General features: G+C 43.8%; 10 protein-coding genes across 10 annotated transcripts; 5 read left to right on the top strand and 5 right to left on the bottom strand.

The window, feature by feature from the left end:
• Positions 1-22: 22 nt before the first annotated feature.
• Positions 23-2,504, bottom strand: V1514DRAFT_329488 (uncharacterized protein). The gene is made up of 5 exons (XM_066927349.1): positions 2,169-2,504; positions 1,993-2,088; positions 1,883-1,908; positions 1,792-1,818; positions 23-1,702 (listed from the first exon to the last, which is right to left on the bottom strand). The coding sequence occupies exons 2-5, from the start codon at positions 2,067-2,069 to the stop codon at positions 123-125; spliced, it is 1,710 nt and encodes a 569-aa protein (XP_066783827.1). The 5' UTR covers positions 2,070-2,088; positions 2,169-2,504; the 3' UTR covers positions 23-122.
• V1514DRAFT_329489 (uncharacterized protein) lies at positions 2,355-3,104 on the top strand. Its single transcript, XM_066927350.1, has one exon. The coding sequence runs from the start codon at positions 2,443-2,445 to the stop codon at positions 3,064-3,066; it is 624 nt and encodes a 207-aa protein (XP_066783828.1). The 5' UTR covers positions 2,355-2,442; the 3' UTR covers positions 3,067-3,104.
• V1514DRAFT_329490 (Pex19 protein family-domain-containing protein) lies at positions 3,052-4,368 on the bottom strand. The gene is made up of 2 exons (XM_066927351.1): positions 4,199-4,368; positions 3,052-4,097 (listed from the first exon to the last, which is right to left on the bottom strand). The coding sequence occupies exons 1-2, from the start codon at positions 4,254-4,256 to the stop codon at positions 3,106-3,108; spliced, it is 1,050 nt and encodes a 349-aa protein (XP_066783829.1). The 5' UTR covers positions 4,257-4,368; the 3' UTR covers positions 3,052-3,105.
• Positions 4,369-4,543: 175 nt separating this feature from the next.
• V1514DRAFT_351801 (uncharacterized protein) lies at positions 4,544-5,674 on the bottom strand. The gene is made up of 2 exons (XM_066929467.1): positions 5,626-5,674; positions 4,544-5,567 (listed from the first exon to the last, which is right to left on the bottom strand). Exons 1-2 carry the CDS (start codon positions 5,641-5,643, stop codon positions 4,575-4,577), a joined length of 1,011 nt encoding a protein of 336 aa, XP_066783830.1. The 5' UTR covers positions 5,644-5,674; the 3' UTR covers positions 4,544-4,574.
• Positions 5,675-5,813: 139 nt separating this feature from the next.
• Positions 5,814-7,148, top strand: V1514DRAFT_329492 (Rad1/Rec1/Rad17). The gene has a single exon (XM_066927352.1). It carries the CDS (start codon positions 5,866-5,868, stop codon positions 7,057-7,059), a length of 1,194 nt encoding a protein of 397 aa, XP_066783831.1. The 5' UTR covers positions 5,814-5,865; the 3' UTR covers positions 7,060-7,148.
• Positions 6,856-8,997, bottom strand: V1514DRAFT_329494 (uncharacterized protein). Its single transcript, XM_066927353.1, has one exon. It carries the CDS (start codon positions 8,879-8,881, stop codon positions 7,157-7,159), a length of 1,725 nt encoding a protein of 574 aa, XP_066783832.1. The 5' UTR covers positions 8,882-8,997; the 3' UTR covers positions 6,856-7,156.
• Positions 8,998-9,067: 70 nt separating this feature from the next.
• V1514DRAFT_329495 (uncharacterized protein) lies at positions 9,068-10,471 on the bottom strand. Its single transcript, XM_066927354.1, has 2 exons — positions 10,087-10,471; positions 9,068-10,020 (listed from the first exon to the last, which is right to left on the bottom strand). The coding sequence occupies exons 1-2, from the start codon at positions 10,367-10,369 to the stop codon at positions 9,140-9,142; spliced, it is 1,164 nt and encodes a 387-aa protein (XP_066783833.1). The 5' UTR covers positions 10,370-10,471; the 3' UTR covers positions 9,068-9,139.
• A 393-nt stretch (positions 10,472-10,864) lies between these two features.
• V1514DRAFT_41138 (Cut8 six-helix bundle-domain-containing protein) lies at positions 10,865-12,303 on the top strand. The gene is made up of 2 exons (XM_066930008.1): positions 10,865-11,159; positions 11,213-12,303. The coding sequence occupies exons 1-2, from the start codon at positions 11,048-11,050 to the stop codon at positions 11,950-11,952; spliced, it is 852 nt and encodes a 283-aa protein (XP_066783834.1). The 5' UTR covers positions 10,865-11,047; the 3' UTR covers positions 11,953-12,303.
• A 214-nt stretch (positions 12,304-12,517) lies between these two features.
• V1514DRAFT_329497 (uncharacterized protein) lies at positions 12,518-14,273 on the top strand. Its single transcript, XM_066927355.1, has one exon. It carries the CDS (start codon positions 12,539-12,541, stop codon positions 13,967-13,969), a length of 1,431 nt encoding a protein of 476 aa, XP_066783835.1. The 5' UTR covers positions 12,518-12,538; the 3' UTR covers positions 13,970-14,273.
• Positions 14,274-17,297: 3,024 nt separating this feature from the next.
• V1514DRAFT_329499 (OPT oligopeptide transporter protein-domain-containing protein) lies at positions 17,298-19,006 on the top strand. Its single transcript, XM_066927356.1, has one exon. The coding sequence runs from the start codon at positions 17,578-17,580 to the stop codon at positions 18,862-18,864; it is 1,287 nt and encodes a 428-aa protein (XP_066783836.1). The 5' UTR covers positions 17,298-17,577; the 3' UTR covers positions 18,865-19,006.
• Positions 19,007-19,012: the final 6 nt, after the last annotated feature.

Raw genomic sequence — 19,012 nt, forward strand, 5'->3', positions numbered from 1 at the left:
TTGTTTAGTTTATTCGTAAAGGCACATTGTCTATTTAATTTTTATTATACAAAAAATAACTCAAAAACATAACACAAACAATATACTTGTAAAATTATATTATATATCTATATATACTTGTTTTAAACAGCGCTAAGGTGAGACTTTACAAATCGTCCCGATGGATCTTCAGCACAACCCCAGTCTGATTTGGGAATCCATCTCATGACCGTGTCCGCACAAGTTTGAGTTGGGAAATGTTCATCAAACAAGCATCGATACCAATATGCTTCCTTTGTGGTTGGCACGTCATCACCCCATTCAGGCTTGGGGTTGGCAAGTTCTTCATCCGATACTAATTTTTCGGCAGTATCTTTCAAAACGTCAATCCATGAATACCCAACGCCGTCAGAAAATTGTTCTTTTTGACGCCATAAGATCTCATGTGGCAGGTAAGGTTCCGTGCCTGCTTGGCCATTGTCAAACGAGGTATCGAACGCTCGTCGCAAAATGTATTTCTCGATGCGCTCCTTCGTGATTAATTTTTCCTTAGGGTCAATGTTCAACACTAATTCCAAAAACGATTTATCCAAAAACGGCACACGAGCTTCAAGACCCCATGCCATGGTTGACTTGTTTGCACGCAAGCAATCAGCAAGATTCAAGTTCTTGACTCTTTGCACGGTTTCAGAATGGAACGCTTCCTTAGACGGAGCCTGACCGAAATACAAATATCCGCCAAAAATCTCGTCCGATCCCTCGCCTGACAATACCATTTTAACACCTTGAGCCTTGATCTTGCGTGACAGCAAGTACATGGGCGTGGATGCCCTGATCGTAGTTACGTCAAACGTTTCCAAATGGTAAATCACGTCCGACAACGCGTCGAGGCCCTCTTGCAACGTAAACGTGTGTTCATGATGCACGGTGCCAATAAACTTGGCCACTTTCTGTGCAGCAACCAGATCGGGTGCGCCTGGAAGGCCGACCGCGTATGAATGCAACTTAGGCCATGACGTGGCACCTGATAAATGGCCTGCGTCGTCCACGCCCGACAAATGGTCCGGCGATTGATCTGCCGGGTTCTGAGCCTTTTTGGTCTCGCGGGCAGCAATGGACGCGATCAGGGAAGAATCCAATCCGCCAGATAGTAACACGCCGTATGGCACTTCCGACATGAGACGCTTGCGCACGGCAGATTCCAATGTTTCACGAATCTGCTTGTAATTCACCGGCGTGGACGGCACCCGCTCACCATCCCACCATGAAGGATTAAAATAGCGAGTAATCTTGTCCGTCTGCGAGTCGTAGATATGGCCAGGAGGGAAACTGATAATATCGTCGCAAATTTCGACCAAGGACTTCATTTCGGATGCGAAATAAACCGCGCCGGGCGTGCCTGATGATCGGCCCATGTATAATGACGTGACACCGATAGGGTCTCGGGCAGCAATCGTCCGGTCCTTAACCGCATCGTAAAGCACGAACGCAAACATGCCGTCCAAATGATTGGGCGCGTCGAGGCCGTACTTGGAATACAACGGGATGATAACCTCGCAATCGGATTGGGTCTTGAAATTATATTCGGATTCAAATTCTTTGCGAATGATCCGGTGATTGTAAATCTCACCGTTAACACCCAACACCAAAGTTTCATCATCGTTCACGAGTGGTTGCGCTCCAGAATCCAAGCCCACGATGGAGAGTCGTTCGTGTGCAATCACTAGTTTCAAAAAAAAAAAAAAAAAAATTTCTTGTCAGCACTTTGTGATTACCCACGATTCCAGAATTTTCTCTGTCACTTGTTCTTACATGTGTTGTTCTTGACAAAGTTTCCGCCTGAATAACAAAATCGTTAGCATACTTTTTTTTTTTTTTTGCTGTTCCTGTGTTTTTAACTTACTCCAGTCCGGACCACGATGACGAATACTGCATATAAACAAAAATAAAAATAAAAAAAGCAATTAAAATATACTCCAATATTTATGCTTGACATTGACTAGAATTACTCACAGCTTTGCTAGTTGCAGGGCCTTCGGTTTGAACCCAACCACGTCAGGGTGATGGTGGACGGCGAAAATTCCACACATGTTTGTTTCGATATGAACACTAGACTGGTTAATGTCCAATAAGCATATAAAAGTATAATAAATATATATATATATATATATATCCGTCTGTGTACATACGTGAGGTCTATCCAGATGAGTGTTATCTAAACGGCTCCAGTAATTTTTTTTTCAAAATTTCGAGTTTTTGACACTTTCGTCGCCGTCGCCGTCGCCGAAACCAATTTTTTGACTCACACACAAAAGCCTAACCCTATATGCATATTGAACATCAAAAATAAATGGTTAATTGCTTAGTAATCAGCGGTTGCCGGCGCGCTTCTCGGACGCGTTTTTGCAAAACGTGAAATCATGAATTTAATTATTGACGACCAAGCGTTCGATGTAATGACAAATGCTGTCATCGCCATGTCATGACCAATCAACGTCGCCGGCTCTGTCGTCTTCGAGTCCACCTTCGTCACCGTTAAGGCCGACCATGCAACAGCAACGGCGGTACGCAAAACTTAACCGCCACCCGTTCGCGGCTGTTCACGGCAGCGGCAATCATGATGAGCGTGATGAGCATGATGGCCAAGGCGTGATAGCCAATGGGGGCAGTTACGGGAGTAGTCGTGATTATAATAATAATAATAATAAGGGCAATGATTGCGACAGATTGCGGCAGCAACGACGGCGAAATCATGCCGAGATTTTGCGACGCAAGCGGGACGACATGTTTTTAGCCTCCCGAGGCGGCGACGATTCCATGCGCCGGTTCATTCACATGTCAGAATGGAACCGATCGCGCAAGCATATGGAGGCAGAAGCGGACCGGTTAGGGTATTCGCTTGATGAGGTTTTGGCTGCCGCGGAGCAAGATTTGTGCATGTTGCAGCATGAGCAAGAGCAACGATTGGTTCGTCAAGTTGAAGAGGATGAACAATTGTGGATGGAAGAAGCTGCCAGGTTGTATTACGAGCAAGCTGAACTGGAAACCCAGCGTGAGCAAGATCATGAAATGGCTGAATTTATGTAATATAGTATAATTATATTTGTTTTCAAGTTTGGCACAAGTTTACTGGGTAGCGCAGTTGTCAAGATCATTTCCAAGCCCGCCTGCACCGCTTGCTTCATCTCCGCCAGATGCAAGCTCGCCCATGATATCCGGCGGCGGCGCGCCCGATTCCTGCATTTTTTGCATGCGCTCGGCAATATACTTTCGATGCTCAACATTATCATCATCATAATTTTTGTCTTCGAACTTGCTCACAATCTCGGCCACGACGACCCGTTGCAGTTCATACCGTGACAAGTCCTGTGGCGACAACGTTGCCGCGTGCGTGGCAAGCCAATCGGAGTATTGATCGTCTAATTCCTTGATGGGGTCGTACAGTATTTCCTTGGCCGTGAGTTGTTCCATCATGCCGGCGAGCATGCGCGTTAGCTCCGTGTCTGAGTCGCCAGTGCCGCCGCTGTCTGCAGCACCTGCAGCGGTTTGCAATTGCCGCATCATGGAAGCCAAAAATTCATCTTCCTCATCCACGCTACCCACTCCTCCTGATCCTGTTCCTGCTGTTACAGGGTTGGTTATTTCTTTGTCAACTTGCGCGCCTGACTCTTTCATGCGCTCCATCGTGCGCGCGATCGTGTCCTGCAACGTTGGCTTTTTCGTAGTATTTTCTGACGCGCCATCGTTACTTCCTTGTTGTTGCTGTTGTTTTTCTTGTTGTGTTGTAGGGGCAGTAAACCCGTCGATGCCTTTTACTAGGCTTTCGAACTGGGCTCTTGCGGCCGGATCAGTTTCGAGTTCACGTAAGAGGTCTTGCATGCCAAGTTCTAATTGCCGGGCAAATTCATCCTCCGCAACGGCTTGTGATTCCGGCTTGCTGTTAAATTGTTCTGATTTATCATTATTTTGCGTGGTTGGTGTTGACGTCGATGAAGCCGTGGTGACATTGTCCGTGGTTGAGCGCGTGCGGTTTGGAACTTGTTCATTGAATGATTTCGTCGTGGCTCGATTATCATGCACGTTTTGCGTGGTGGTTGATTCAAAATCATCAAGAAAATCTTTGTTTAAATTGTAATTGTTAGTTTTTGGTTCCTCTCTCTTTTGCATGATTTCGGGGCCGAAGAGATTCTTTTTTTTTTTTTTATATAGTGAGACTTACCATCAAGATCATCCAGATCGTCGTCGTCTTGTAAAGTTGGCTGCTTGCTTGATGCCATAACCCTCTTGTGTTGGAAATCTAAGAACAGTATTTCTTTATTTATTTGTTTGTTTGTTTTGCTGGTATCAAAATTAAAAAAACAAAAAAAACATTTCTGAAATTAATCGCATGTGCGATAATCCCCGCGATTGCCTTCGCCCCCGCGTTATCGCAACATTTTACAACTGCCAATAAATTTATACTGAGAAATTTAGAAAAAAAAAAAGAAAAAATAGAAATAAAAAGTGCAAGTTGCTAAATATTACCAAGTATAAAATTGAATATCTACGCTGCACAGAGAATTGCAAAAAAAAAAAAAAAAAAAAAAAAAAGAAATTTACGCCTGCTTCAACATCACGGCAGTGTTGATCAATCCAGATTCTTTCAAACTCAATCCCAAATCCTCACTCGAATACCGCTTGGTCGGGAACGTGGTCACGAACACGGCGTGGGAAGGCGAAATGCCAGACACAGCTTGCACCGCATGCGCGACTTCAAACAAAGTGGTTTCGACCGGGAACGTCTTGATGGTTGGTGACTTGCCATCAATCCTAATTTGCAATCTCGATTCAGTATATTCTCGCTTCTGTGGTGGTTGGCTTGTTGATGGGTCCCGAGAAGCTTGTGATGGCACTGACTGCGACGACGACGACGATAGCTGCGGAGACGAAACGCCAGCACGCAATGCTTTTTCCCGTTCAGCTTTTTCCCTTCGAGATTGCCTATCGGCTTCGATCAAGTCCTTGATGCGTTGCTTGGCTGCGGCATCTTCCTTAACCTGCCTTCTTCGATCAGCAGCTTCTTTGTCCAATTGCAATTTTTTCTGTTTTTCAATCAACGCCGAAGATTCCTTATCGGCCTTGCGTCTCAAGATTTCGTTGTTACGTTGCTCGAGTTGATCAGCTTTGGCCGCGATCGCTTTGCGTTCTGCTGCCTTGACACGAAGTTCATCCAACTTTGCCCTTTTCTGTTCAGCACTCAATTCTGGAATTTTCTCGACCGATTCAGAAAAATTTGCATGCTGAGTCTTGGTTGCATGAAATTCAGCCAACGCGGCCGTCTTGAACCGCTTGCCGCAATCATCACAAACAAGCGAACCGGCATCAGCAGACACCTCGCCGGTTTCGATCGGCTCCCCATTTTCATCCACCACTATCGTACCGTCATCACCGTCTTGCCGTCCTTGATCACCGTCAATAAATTTGGTGGCTTCGACTGCACTATCGATCGGATGTTGTTCCAACCAATCGATTGCTGATTCCAAAGTGACGGGGTCGATATGTCGAATCGCGGCTTCGATTCGAGATACAGAAAACCCCATATCGGCTAACTTTTGCAATTGCACGATTTAGTATTAAAAAAAAAACCCATATTTACAAAAAACGTACTTCACTTCGAACACTCATTACGATATGCTAGTTGATTGATAAATTGTACTACTATAATGTATTGTGTGGAATACTTGGTTGGATCATCGCGGGCCAACGTCCCATGGCTGACAAACAAATGACATAATAGCACACAGGGGTAAACTATAATTCAACATTTCGGTTGTTCATCCCAACGTCGTTTTACAACCAAAGGACCAAAAGACCAAAAGACCAAAAAAAAAAAATTGTGGGTTTTGGATGAACTCATTATCCAGTACTCCTCCGGTATTGGATGCGGTTTCAACATCAATTGGGTTTATATTTCGATTACTGAAATCGATAGCTTTAGTTTCCACCCGCACGAGGGCCACCGTGACCTCGACCGGCATCACGTTCACCGTATCGCATGCCCAGGTAGTGCAGGCCACCGTGTTTTTGTCCAAGTCATTGTTTACGTCATATCAATTCAATTCGCCATATGGGTCGAAGGAAAGCCAGAATGAGACCTTGTCATCACGGTTACAACAACGAGCACGGAAGCGAAAACGTGACAGCAATGATCACGACGACGACGGCGACGGCGACGACGATGGTCTTAATGCTGCGGTGCCGATTTCGTTGTCCCTAGGTTCACTTGTTGAATGTTTGCAAATATTTGGATCAACCGATTTAACAAGAACGTCATCTTCCAAAGGGCCGGAGGACGAGCCAGGTGTGAAGCAGTTTTTGACCAGCTCGAGTACATGCAAGATCCGATACGAAGGACCGGGCTCGCCGTTTATTCTCATGCTCAAGGACGGATCACTCACGACGACTTGCGAGTTTGTCACGTTTGATGATTTGGATGGTTTGGATGACGATGATGATACGGATTACGGCGCCAACATGTATGACGATAACAAGACAGGCAATGCTGGTGGTCGAGTTATCCGGTTTAATTCCGACACGGTGTCGGTATTGTATATAATGAAATCACAATTTCTTGAAGACGCAGTTCGCGAACTTGACATGCCGGGTGCGGATTCAGTATTAATCACGGTGGCGCCGGCATCACCACCGCAATCAAGCCATCCGACATTAAAATTGATCGCGCAAGGCGAGATTGGTAGCGTGGAATATTGCTTCCCTCGAAACCATGCCATTGGTGAACGATTTGTTTATCGTCGCAACGACAAATACAATGACGACAATCACGATGATAATCATGATAACAACAATAGTGATGATGATGATGATGATGAAATCGTTAGCAATAGGTATCCATTGTCTTCGGTACAAAAAATTAGGGAGGCAGTCAAGCTGGCACAAAAATTAAACTTAAGAATGGACGATAACGGAGTGTTGGATATTCAATTCATGTGTGATATTGGTGATGGCCGGCAAAGTTTTATCGATTTCAGATTTTTGCCGCTTCATGATGACGATGAGCATTCACGCACGCAAGCGTCATGAAGCAACAACCTGTGCTCGAATGGAAAAGCGTTTTAGCTAATTATTATAATGTTATAATACACATGACCTCTTGTCGTAGTTTATATGTACAATATTTTTATTTGATGTTCCTTAAAACACGATGCGCATACTCTGGCCCAACCTTGATATTATCTTGTTTGAACGCTTTCTTCATAAGCAAGCAAAGTTGTGATGATTTTGGTACGACGTTATTTAGTTCCATATGATAAATAACTCTTGCCAAATGTTCATCAAGTTCAGGATTTTTGGCCTTATCGGCGGCAACGATTAACGAAGAATAAATCGCCATGCTCGGTAAGGCTTCATCAGTTTCAATCATTTTTTGAAACAACAACAATGCTGATTCCAATTTTTTTTCTAATAATAATCGATGAATTAATAATCCGTAATGATAGGTCTTACGATTAATCTTGAGCTTGACAAACACGCTTAAAAGTAACGCGCTTGCCCGTTCGATGCTGCCCTTTAACGCATGACCTTCAAAAATCGTGACGACCGTCTTTTCCAAAACCGGGATTAATTTGCTGCCACTGGAAAATAATAAATCAGCCAGGTACATGTTATCCGAAATATCGATTATTCCTCTAACCATGGTCTGCAACAAATGAGGCGTAAATGGAATTTTTTTCGCTCGCATTTCTTGCAAAATGTTTTGCAAAATATTTTTGCTCAAGTGCACGATTTGTTCTTTTTTCGCCTCGAAATCTAAAACTCTTGAATCGGTTACATATCTAAAATTTTTAAACTTTTCCTGTTCAATATTGAGGTCCCGATATGACTTGTTAAATGTGGCATACAAAATAGCAGCATAAGTTATGGCATCCTTCTCATAGCCATCGAGTTCGATTCGGTTAACCCATAACAGTGCATCTTCGTATTGTCGTGTCCGAATGAAATGCCCAATCATTACGTTATAAATTTCTGTACTTGATTGAATTCCTTTATCCGTCATTTCTTGAATTAAAATTTCCGCCATGGCAGCATCATTTGCCTTTAACGCCCTCTTAATCATGATGCTATAAATTTTCCTTTCCGGAATCATGACAACCCATTCTTTGTCTTTGGAAAAAATTTTGACCTTGCCATTCTTAATATCCTGAAAAAATTGGGTTGCTTTACTGCTGTCAAGCATGACCAGGCCATCCAAATATATGGAAACCGTGGTGCCGTTTATTACCCCACTTGTTCTTATATGCTCATACTTTTCAGTAAATTCTTGCTCTGCTCTCAATTTGTCTTCTTGTAGCAATGGTGGAGATTTCAAAAATGGCAAGCGCGAGATGGTCATCAAGTGTGCGTTTTCCATTCTTAATTGACGAGGTACCAAAGGCCGAGCAAGGTTATAAACTTCAATGGCCAAATCTGGCCGTCGCAATGATATAAATTTTCTTATGAAGGCAGTTGAAATTTCAGTAATGTCATACCAGGTTTCAATATTAATCGGCAACATGGTCCGGTAGAAAGTTTCGGCCGCAGTAAAATCTAAACGATTAATTTTGGCCACCAATTTAGTCAGGCCTGGCGGCACTTCTTGCACAATCATGTCATCATCAACAACATCATCATGATTATCATGTTTGGCTTGCTCGTTAATCTCGGTCACATGTGATGCCGCCGTAGTAGTAGTAGTAGTAGTCGCCGTCGTTGTCGCATCTGCCAAAACATTGCTGGAGTTGGTAATCCAGGCATGCTGAGGACGACCAACCCGAGTCATTGTCGGAACCGTGCATTTTAATAATACGGCCGATGATCGACGACAAGTAACTCGTGTCACGCCATTAAGAAATGTTCGCCGAATCATTCTTTTCTAGCCAGGCTAAATGTTAAAAGAGGCCCCCTCAAAAAAAAAGCCTTTACAATTTTATTGCTTCTTGTATAGTAAGTTCGCAGTTAAAATTTACAAATTCTCAATCACGTGATTCAAATGGGTGACGCTAAGAATTCCCTAATTGAAGGGACAAATGATACATGCGGCAGCACGTTTCAAAAAAAAAAAAAATTATATATGTATATATATGTAATTACAATTAAAAGAAGAAAAAATAAAAAAAAAAAAAATTTAAAGCTCTGCTTCAAGTTGAATTTTAAAATATTGAACTGTTTCTGCTAATCCATCAATCACTTTCCATTGCGGTTGCCAAGCCAGTCGTTCTTTGGCTCGCGTAGTATCCGGCTTACGTTTTTGTGGATCGTCTTGAAGTGCTGGCAAATGTACTATTTTTGAGTTGCAAGTTCCGGTTGCGTTTTTAACCAAGTCGATAACCATGTTGGCAAAATCATTAATGGTAAATTCTTCTTGAGTTCCTAGATTAACTTGTTCAGAACAGTCAGAGTTCATGAGCAAGATCAATCCGTCAACAAGGTCATGCACGTATTGAAACGACCGGGTTGAATTGCCATCGCCATAGATCGTGAGTGGTTCATGCTTGAGCGCTTGCAGAATAAAATTTGACACGACCCTGCCGTCGTTCCAATTCATCCTGGGCCCAAACGTGTTAAAAATGCGGGCCACGCGAACGTCGACGCCATCTTGACGGTTATATGAATACGCCAAGGTTTCGGCTACTCGCTTGCCTTCATCGTAACATGCACGAGGCCCACTAGGATTAACATGACCCCAGTAAGACTCTTTCTGTGGGTGCTCTTCTGGATCTCCATAGATTTCGGATGTGGAGGCCAACAAAAACCTGGCCTTGACTCGCTTACAAAGCCCGAGCATGTTGTAAGTACCAAAAAACCCAGTTTTCAAAGTCTTGACCGGGTTAGACTGATAATGTACTGGCGAAGCTGGACATGCCAGGTGATAGATCTGGTCGACTTCGACCATGATGGGATCAACAACGTCATGCCGGACGAGTTCAAAGTTGGGATGGCCTACCCAATGTGCAACATTTGCTTTCGAGCCGGTGAAAAAATTATCCAAACAAATTACGTTGTGACCTTTAATGAAACAATTAGTAATTTATTTTTAATTTTATTTGTTGGATTTAATTTATGGGTGCTCACCCATTAGCATGAGCCTGTCGACCAAATGAGAACCAACAAAGCCGGCACCACCGGTAACCAAGATTCGTTTCTTTTCAATCGGATTCAACAACTTGACAGCCGGAAACGGAGAAACCCCAGGAATATACGTTATCGTGCCATCTTCTCTATGCACGGTATGAACCAAGGCGGAGTGAGGCGACAGATAAAGTGACCGCAACACGTCAGAACACGACGTGGCCAGCAATGAGCCTCGCCGTGGCTGGTAGGTTGACGAAATCGAAGCCCGAACGCTGTCAACCATGACGTTTTGTTTTTACTTGTTTGAGGTTGGTATAAAAGTAAAAGTACGCAGAATATTTATTATGTATTTTGATGTTGTCGAATCAAAGTATTTTTTTTTCCATCTAATTTTGTGACTTTTAAATACCGCATTCGTCGTGGGGAACACGTGCGGCTTTTATTGCGCCGCATCAACGCATCATTACGTAACCGGCGGCGCCGCGGCTGCTGTTGACACCCACGGCTGCCGGGGCAACCAACTCAATTTTGCGTACTGGTCTTCGTGTATGTTTGCTTCACGTAAATAAGAGCAAACATAAACGAAGCGTAACTATGTAAGTGCTTGCTCAAGCAAGCTGGGTCTTGATTGCTGCTGCAAGTTGTTGCGATCAATAGATGTGCTGCACAATCGTTGCCGCACGTGGCTCCAATAGTAATCAGTTACGTAAAAGGGAAAAGCTTGCATAGAAAATCAGAAAACGCCCGTACCCTGGTCGTTTGCGAATTATTTGATGCAAATATGTAAAAAAAAAGAAAAAGTGCCACCAAAACGTTTCAACTGCCGGGAAAAAAAAAAAAAAGAAAGCTGCACGAGGTTTAATTTTTTAATTTTCTTCATTTATCTAGTTATATTTAAATAGTTTTAGATTTAGACTGTTTTTTTTTTTTTTTTTTTTGTTTCGCAAGTTAACTTGCTGCCATGAGTGCAGTTCTTCCGCCGAGTGGACCATTACTAGGCTTCCCCTTTAGCTCGCCAGGAAGAGATTCATCACAACCTTCGTCCCCCCATATTTCAGCATCTGTTCGTCAAGGTAAGTTTTTTTAGTATCTGTTTAAAATTACCATGCTGACATTCAACCGCCAGGACACAAGCGACGCCACGGTGATGACGATTCAGATGATGAGATGGCGGTGGCACCGGATACGTCACCAGTAGTGCCTGCCCGAACTTTGGAACATGCAAAGAGGGCAAGAAAAGAAATAATTGGCAGGCCGTTACCGTTATCGCGACAATTGGAGCCGTTGGATGCCCGGAGTCTGAAAAATTTATTATGCACGCTTGTTGATAAGCATCAGTTTTTAGCGGACGAGATCAATTCGATGATCTCTGCACCGACAGTGAACTCATCATTAGAAATTCTAAACAAGTTGGTGTTGCAGATTAATGACGCATTCCCTTACAAGGGTGATCCTACCGGCGATTATGCGTTTTTGCGGGTGCGGCCACATATTACTGAGTTTTTAGACGCCGTCAGTGATTACACGCCTCATTTTCTGCCACCAAGGGAGCAACAGATTGGCAACTCGCTCCAATTTCTCGATGGCGTGACCGGATTAGTGGAACGACTGCCGACGTGGCAGTCAGGATCGAACAATTACCTGAAGCATGCCGCATTCGAAGAGCTGTCACGAGCTTGGTGCCTAGTAATCCGCGAGGCACTTAAACGAGCAGGCGGCATCGTGTTGGAATACGGTGGATGGCGAGACAAGATTGGCATGCACGACGAGGCCTCGGGTGGCCGTCTTCACGATGCCGTGGCGGCGGTTGAGCAAGGCTTAGGGGAATCTAATTTGTCGCCGCGGCGATTTGGCCGGGTTTATTGACACGCATTTAATGATGGGATTTACAAATATTCATTTACTGGTTGTGCACGTTTCAGTTTTGTTGTTGGATCTGGTGTTTTTTTTATTTATTTATTGTTTGTTTATTCATGTGTCGTAATGAATTGTGCGTGGCGTGACTCACGGGCACGTGACTGCTCGCTTAGTCACTTGTCCCCAGCCACCGCCCAGCCACCGCCGCTTGTTGTTGGGTGTTGGCCGCTGTGAAGAACCGTGGGTAAGGGTCGTGATGAAGATCCTTCAGAATAGTCGTTGTAATAAGTAATATTGCTACACTGAGTTACGAGTCCGAATAAGTCCACCTGAGTTACCGGAATACAAGCTACTATGTATATATGCTTTACATATATCCCATACCCTTGCATCTACATCCATCCTGTAACAATCCTCTGCCGTAGTTTACCCTGCTACCAGAGGTTACCCGGTGTTGGGGTCCTTTGCGCGTCACAGCCGCCCCCAACAAACCTGCGCCACACCCGGCACCGGCACTAACTCAACCAACTACTTAATGCTGCCACGTCCTGCCCTTTTTTTTCTTCAACCCTCTTCTTCCGTATTGCTCTTCACCATGGCAGCGTCGTCCACATCTTCTGCTCAGCCGTCGCAGAGCTCTGCTCGTGATCGTTCTGCCAGATCAGCGTCGCCCGACAAAGCTGATGCTCCTGCGAAGCCGCCGTACGTGCACATTTCCGAAAAGCCATACACGATCACCAACTGGTACAAGCATCTCAACTGGCTAAACATCACTCTGATCATCATCATTCCTGTTCTCGGTTGCTCCTGGGCCGTGTTCACTCCCCTTGGTCTGCGCACCGCCATTCTTGCGTTTACCTACTACGCCCTTACCGGCATCAGCATCACTGCCGGATATCATCGCCTGTGGTCTCACCGGGCGTACTCGGCCAACCTGCCCCTTCGCATCGTGCTTTCTCTGTTTGGTGGTGGCGCGGTCGAGGGCTCGATTCGTTGGTGGTCGGCTGGCCATCGGGTCCACCACCGTTATACCGACACGGTCCGTGATCCCTACTCGGTTCGCAAGGGTCTTTTGTACTCGCACATTGGCTGGATGTGCATTCTTCAGAACCCCAAAAACAAGGGCAGGGTCGATCTTTCCGATCTTGATGCCGATCCAGTTGTTCGTCTGCAACATAAATATTACATTTGGGTTGTTGCCCTCATGGGTTACTTGTTTCCCATGGCCATCGCCGGCCTCGGCTGGGGTGATTGGAAAGGAGGCTTGATCTGGGCCGGCATTGTTCGCTTGACTGTGGTGCATCATGCCACGTTCTGCGTCAACTCGCTGGCTCACTGGATTGGCGAGCAACCTTTTGACGATCGCCGCTCGCCCAGGGATCATGTTCTTACTGCCTTGGTCACGTTCGGTGAAGGCTATCATAATTTCCATCACGAGTTTCCGTCAGATTATCGTAACGCTCTTAAGTGGTACCAGTATGACCCCACCAAGTGGCTGATTTGGACTCTTGAAAAATTTGGTTTTGCGTACGATCTCAAAACGTTTTCTCAAAATGCGATTGAACAAGGTCTTGTTCAGCAACGCCAAAAGAAGCTTGACAAATGGAGATCCAGACTTAATTGGGGTGTTCCTCTTGAACAACTCCCGGTTATTGATTTTGATCAATTCAAGGACCAGTCTAAGACTCGCGCCCTTGTTGTGATTGCTGGCGTGATTCATGACGTTACCAACTTTATTGACCAGCACCCAGGTGGCAAGGCCTTGATTTCTTCAGGTATTGGCAAGGATGCCACCGCCATTTTCAACGGTGGTGTGTACGACCATTCCAACGCTGCCCATAACCTTCTTGCTACCATGCGTGTCGGTGTCATTCGTGGTGGTTCTGAAGTCGAGATCTGGAAGATGGCTCAGCGAGAAAGCAAAGACGCAACTTTGCAACTTGATTCTCATAATCAAAACATTGTTCGTGCAAATTTCCAGGCCACTCGTGTTGCTGCTCCTGTTGCCGGTGCTGATGCGGCTTGATTGATTATAACATGATATTTTATTAATTAATTCTCATCTCATGATTATTATTTTTTTTTTTTTATTTTTCAATTGGGCTTTTTCTTTTAATTGGGTTTTCTTTTTCCTCTCGCCTCCTCTCCTTGTTCTTTTCCCGCTATTTTTTTTTTTTTTTTCACTGTACATGATTGTTAAAGAGGCGGTATATTGGCTATATGGTTAGGGTTAGAAAAGCAATATATATATTAATGGATGCTATTAATGAACTATATGTTATTTTTTTTGAATTGAATGAATTGAAATTAAAATGTTAACGTATTGCATATATATGCTATAGTATGAGTAAGAGGCGTGACTTGGCGCAGCCACCGCGTCTGGATAATGATTTTAATTGCGCCATACGTTGTGAACCGGCTTGCCATGCAAACACAAACTGTAAAACAATATGCTTATAGGAGGATCAAGCTATACTTGTTATATATATGGTACTGCGTACATTCTAGCAGATGTTTATGACACAATGATCTGTTGACATGAGCACCACAAGCATGTTACATGCTCAATAAAAATCTAAACCGCACAACTTTTAGCCAAGGTATGGCACGATACGGTATAATGGTTGCTGGTAGGGTAAATCTGTTTACTTGCTTGTAGGAGAGGGCCAAGTAAAATCGCCGTAGCCGGGTTCAAGGAAATAATTTTTTGGGCTTGGCCCTTGGGTAGTTGAGTGAATAAACAGTAACAATGCAGTATTAACTAACCGTGGGTCCATCAGATAAAAAAGAAAAAAAAAAGTATCTTTATTGTATTTACTTTACTGACCGTGTTTTTTTTGTATTTTTATTTTTCAGTAATGAGTGGGATGGGATTATGGAGAAAGATTAAGAATTTGTTGGGAGGAAAGTTTATTCCATACGAACCTCATGCTTACCTCTAAACCTTATTCTAATTATTTTGTGGCTTGCTGGAACAACCCGCAAAAAGCTACAAGCCCCATGGCAAACAACTGTGTGGGTTCCCCAAACAACAACTAACAAGAACAACAATACAAGGCATAAAAACCTTTGTACCGTACCGGACAACGGGATGTATACCATGGATCAAATATCCAAGCAAGGACCAAGGTCGTGCGGTGCAAATCCCACAGACTCACAGACTCATGATTTTCTTTAAAGTGCATTTTGCATTCCAACTTGATGATTCCCGAACTTGAATCTTGAATCAATCGTATACCAAAAAAAAAATAAAAATAAAAACTTTTGGCTGAAAACTTGGTGTAGCGAACTACATGCGCAATCCTTGCCATGGATGAGGCAAGTAAGTACCAAGAGTTTTTATTTTTAAAAAAAAATAAAAAAAAAAATTAGGGATTTGTTGTTAGTACAAATAAGTTTCTCGGCATCTCTCAGCCAAGCGCGTTTATCCGTGACGAATAAGGGCACGTTCAGCGGACAGCCAAGACAATACGTGGGATGCAAGCGAAGGGTAAAAAATCTTGATTTAACGGAAAGACGGAGAAGGGCCAATTAAAGAAGATGTTTTTTTGTTTCATTTTTTTTTTATTTTTTGTTACAGGGTCATCTCAGAGTGGGTTGGGGAGGGAAAAGAGATATCAGCAAATGCCGAATTACGAGTCAGAAGATACGATGGAGTCATTGTCAGTTTGACATTTCACCTCTGGTATTTTTGTATGTTGTCGGTTCAGGGGGTTATTGTACAGTCTTTTTTTCTGCTCAACATCGCACTCTGATTACGATCTGACGTGATTTTCGGCCGGGGAAGGTGCCTGATGGAGCACATGCAATCAAGGACTTGTAACCGGACACGACAAGATAGCACGAACCACCATTTTTGTTTTTTTTTAGACTTTTTCACTCACCATCGTCAATGAACCATCATCATTTCATTGTACCCAACCTAATAGACTTTTTTTTTTTTTTTTTTTTGAATTCCTTTTCTGCCCGTTCTTGGTCTGTATTTCTCATCCGACTAATTTATACCCGCCGGTCTTGGTATTTTTTTTTTTCCAAAAGGTACTAATTTTTTTGGTCGTGGTTGTTTTTCGTTAAAGTTGTTTCAAGGCATATAAATACCGCCATCAATGCCCATCATGAATTTTGGTTTATGCCATCACAATTCCCTTTGATTGCTTTTCTATACCAATCTTGTGGTTGATCCCGACGTTATCTCAGGTCACGTTTACAACCAATCATTCAAGGTATGAATATTGTTTTTACATTGCACCTTTTTTTATTTTGGTCATGACTCAACTAACCTTTTTTTTTTTTTTTGAGTTTCAGATGGTTATTGCTGAGAAGGAAGAACCCAGGGAGGTCATTCCAACTCAGGATGCTTACTCCGGAAGTGAACACGATGTCAATTCTTCATCCAGTATCGATTATGAAAAGAAACCTGAATCACAAGTCAAGTCACAACAGATTTATGAACATGAACTTGAAGTCGTGCTTGACCGCATTCGTGCTGCTGGTGACATGGATGATATCTTGGCTGAGGGCAACGCTGATTTCTTTGTTGATAAAGTACGGTCGATAACTACGGAAGAAGCAATCGAGGTTCTTGAATATGCGATTGATTATCATCGCACCGATATTAACTTCCCTGGTACAACACTTCAGCGAATCAGGTTGTTATTAAAAGGTGAAGAAGCATACGGTCAAGGCCCGGTTTTGTACGATTTGGATCTCAGACTTGAAGCCGCACTTATGAAGTATCATTCCCCGTATCCTGAAGTTCGTTCGGTTTGCGCACCCACGAATGATCCCTCGATCCCGGTCGAAACTTTTCGAGCCTATGTCATTGGCATTTTCTGGGTCGCCGTCGCTGGCTTTATTAATCAGTTAATTTATTTCCGCCAACCTCATTTCACGTTGACGTCTCAAGTGGTTCAGATTTTGCTGTTGCCATGCGGCCAGGCGGCAGCCAAGTTTATTCCATCAAAGACCATTCGCATCGGCAAATATTCATTCAATACTAACCCTGGACCGTGGACTTTCAAGGAGCAAATGTTTACCACCATCATTACCAACGTTGGTTCACAAAATTCAGTGTGGGGTCAGTACGCGCCAGTATTGAGAGAGAAAATTTTTTACGGTCAGGATTGGGCCAAGTACGACTTTAATCTGTTGATCAATCTTGTTACTCAGTTATTTGGATTCGGCATGTCCGGAGTACTCCGACGATGGGCCGTGTACCCTAGCAAGGCAGTTTGGCCAACGCTCTTACCCACGTTGCAACTCAATCGCACGTTGCTGACGGTGGAAAAAAAGAAAATCATCAACGGCTGGAAAATTTCTCGTTACAGGCTTTTCAACATTATCCTTATCGTTTCGTTTTTTTATTTTTTCATTCCAAATTATTTATTTACCGCGTTATCTAATTTCAACTGGATCACATGGATTGCTCCGAAAAACAAAAACTTGGCATTCGTTACTGGTTCACGAATTGGGTTTGGATTCAATCCAATCACGACTTTTGATTGGGCGGTTATTAATCAAAATAATCCGTTGGTCGTCCCTTTTTTCACTGTTGCCAATCAATACGCTGGCACGTTGCTGGCTGCGTTTACCTTGATTATCACGTATTTTACTAATTACAAGTACGCTGCTTACATGCCACCGAACGTGTCGACCGTGTATGACCGGTACGGCAAGACTTACAACTTGAGTCGCATTCTCAACGCGCAAGATCGTCTTGACCCTATCAAGTATCAGGCTTATTCGCCGCCTTACATCTCGGCCGGATACTATCTTTATCTTTGTGTTTCATTCACGGCGTACACGTTTGCGTTTGTTTATGTTTTCCTTAACGAATGGAAGATCTTTCAAGAAGCCATTAAGGGACTTTGGAAAGGATTACGAGATCGCAAGTCATCCGCTTACGCACGTTATCGTGATCCGCTATCGATCTTGATGAGAAATTACGAAGAAGTGCCGGATTGGTGGTTTTTGATTTTGTTGGTGATCTCGGTCGTGGTCGGATGTGTTATTGTGCACGTGTACCCGACCGGCACTCCCGTGTGGGCAGCAATCGTGGCCATCTTGGTTGGCATCGCAATGCTGGTGCCTTGCATTGTATTGTATTCCAACACGGGTTATTTTCTTTCGCTAAACAACTTGGGCACCATCCTTGCTGGCTACATGGTGCCAGGTAGCGGCGTGGCATGCCTGATTCTTCGTGCGTATGGATATGCGGTTGAAGATCAAGCCGAAACGTTTATAAGTGATCAAAAATTGGCTCATTATGCCAAATTACCCCCGCGTGCCGTGTTTCGTGCGCAGTTGATTGCCACGATTATTTCAATCTTTGTCACCTCGGGCGCGCTCGAACTTGCTCATGGCTTGCCCGATTTTTGCAGCTTGGATCAAGGTTCAAGATTTTATTGCGCCTGGTCACATTCAATCTACTCGGGCACGTTATTGTTTGGCGCGGTCGGGCCTCATCGCACGTTTGATCTGCTTTACCCCATGATTAAATGGGCATTCCTTATCGGTGGAGTTGCCGCGGTGCCGATTTATTTTGTCCGTCAACGATTTGCCAAGCAACTTCGATTTTTCCATCCGGCGCTTGTTTTGGGAGGATTTATGAGATATGGCACAGGTTACAACCTGTCGTATTACACGCCCGGATTTTACGCGTCGGTCGCGTTCATGTGGTACATTCGCACGCGGTACCTGGCATGGTGGTCCAAGTATAATTACATTATCTCTTGCGGTCTGACTGCCGGCATTGCGTTTTCTGGCATCTTGATCTTTTTGGCATTACAATACCGACCAAAAACTCTGGTTTGGTGGGGCAACACGGTGGCAACGTCAGGCGTGGATGGCATCAACAAGGCCACATTGAAGCCATTACCCAATGTTGGTTATTTTGGAGTGGCAAATAACACTTGGGTTTGAAATCATTGTGTCGTTTTCTTTTTGTTTGTTGTTTTATTTTTGGGGATGGTGGTAAAACGCAATATAATATTTTTTTTTTTTGTATTATGTTTTGAAATGATTGTTGTAATACTGAATTTAAAAATTAAAACTTGATGTTTTATCTTTT

The sequence above is a fragment of the Lipomyces japonicus genome (genome assembly GCF_038497905.1).
Source record: "Lipomyces japonicus strain CBS 7319 unplaced genomic scaffold V1514scaffold_15, whole genome shotgun sequence".
NCBI classification, from domain to species: Eukaryota; Fungi; Ascomycota; class Lipomycetes; order Lipomycetales; family Lipomycetaceae; genus Lipomyces; species Lipomyces japonicus.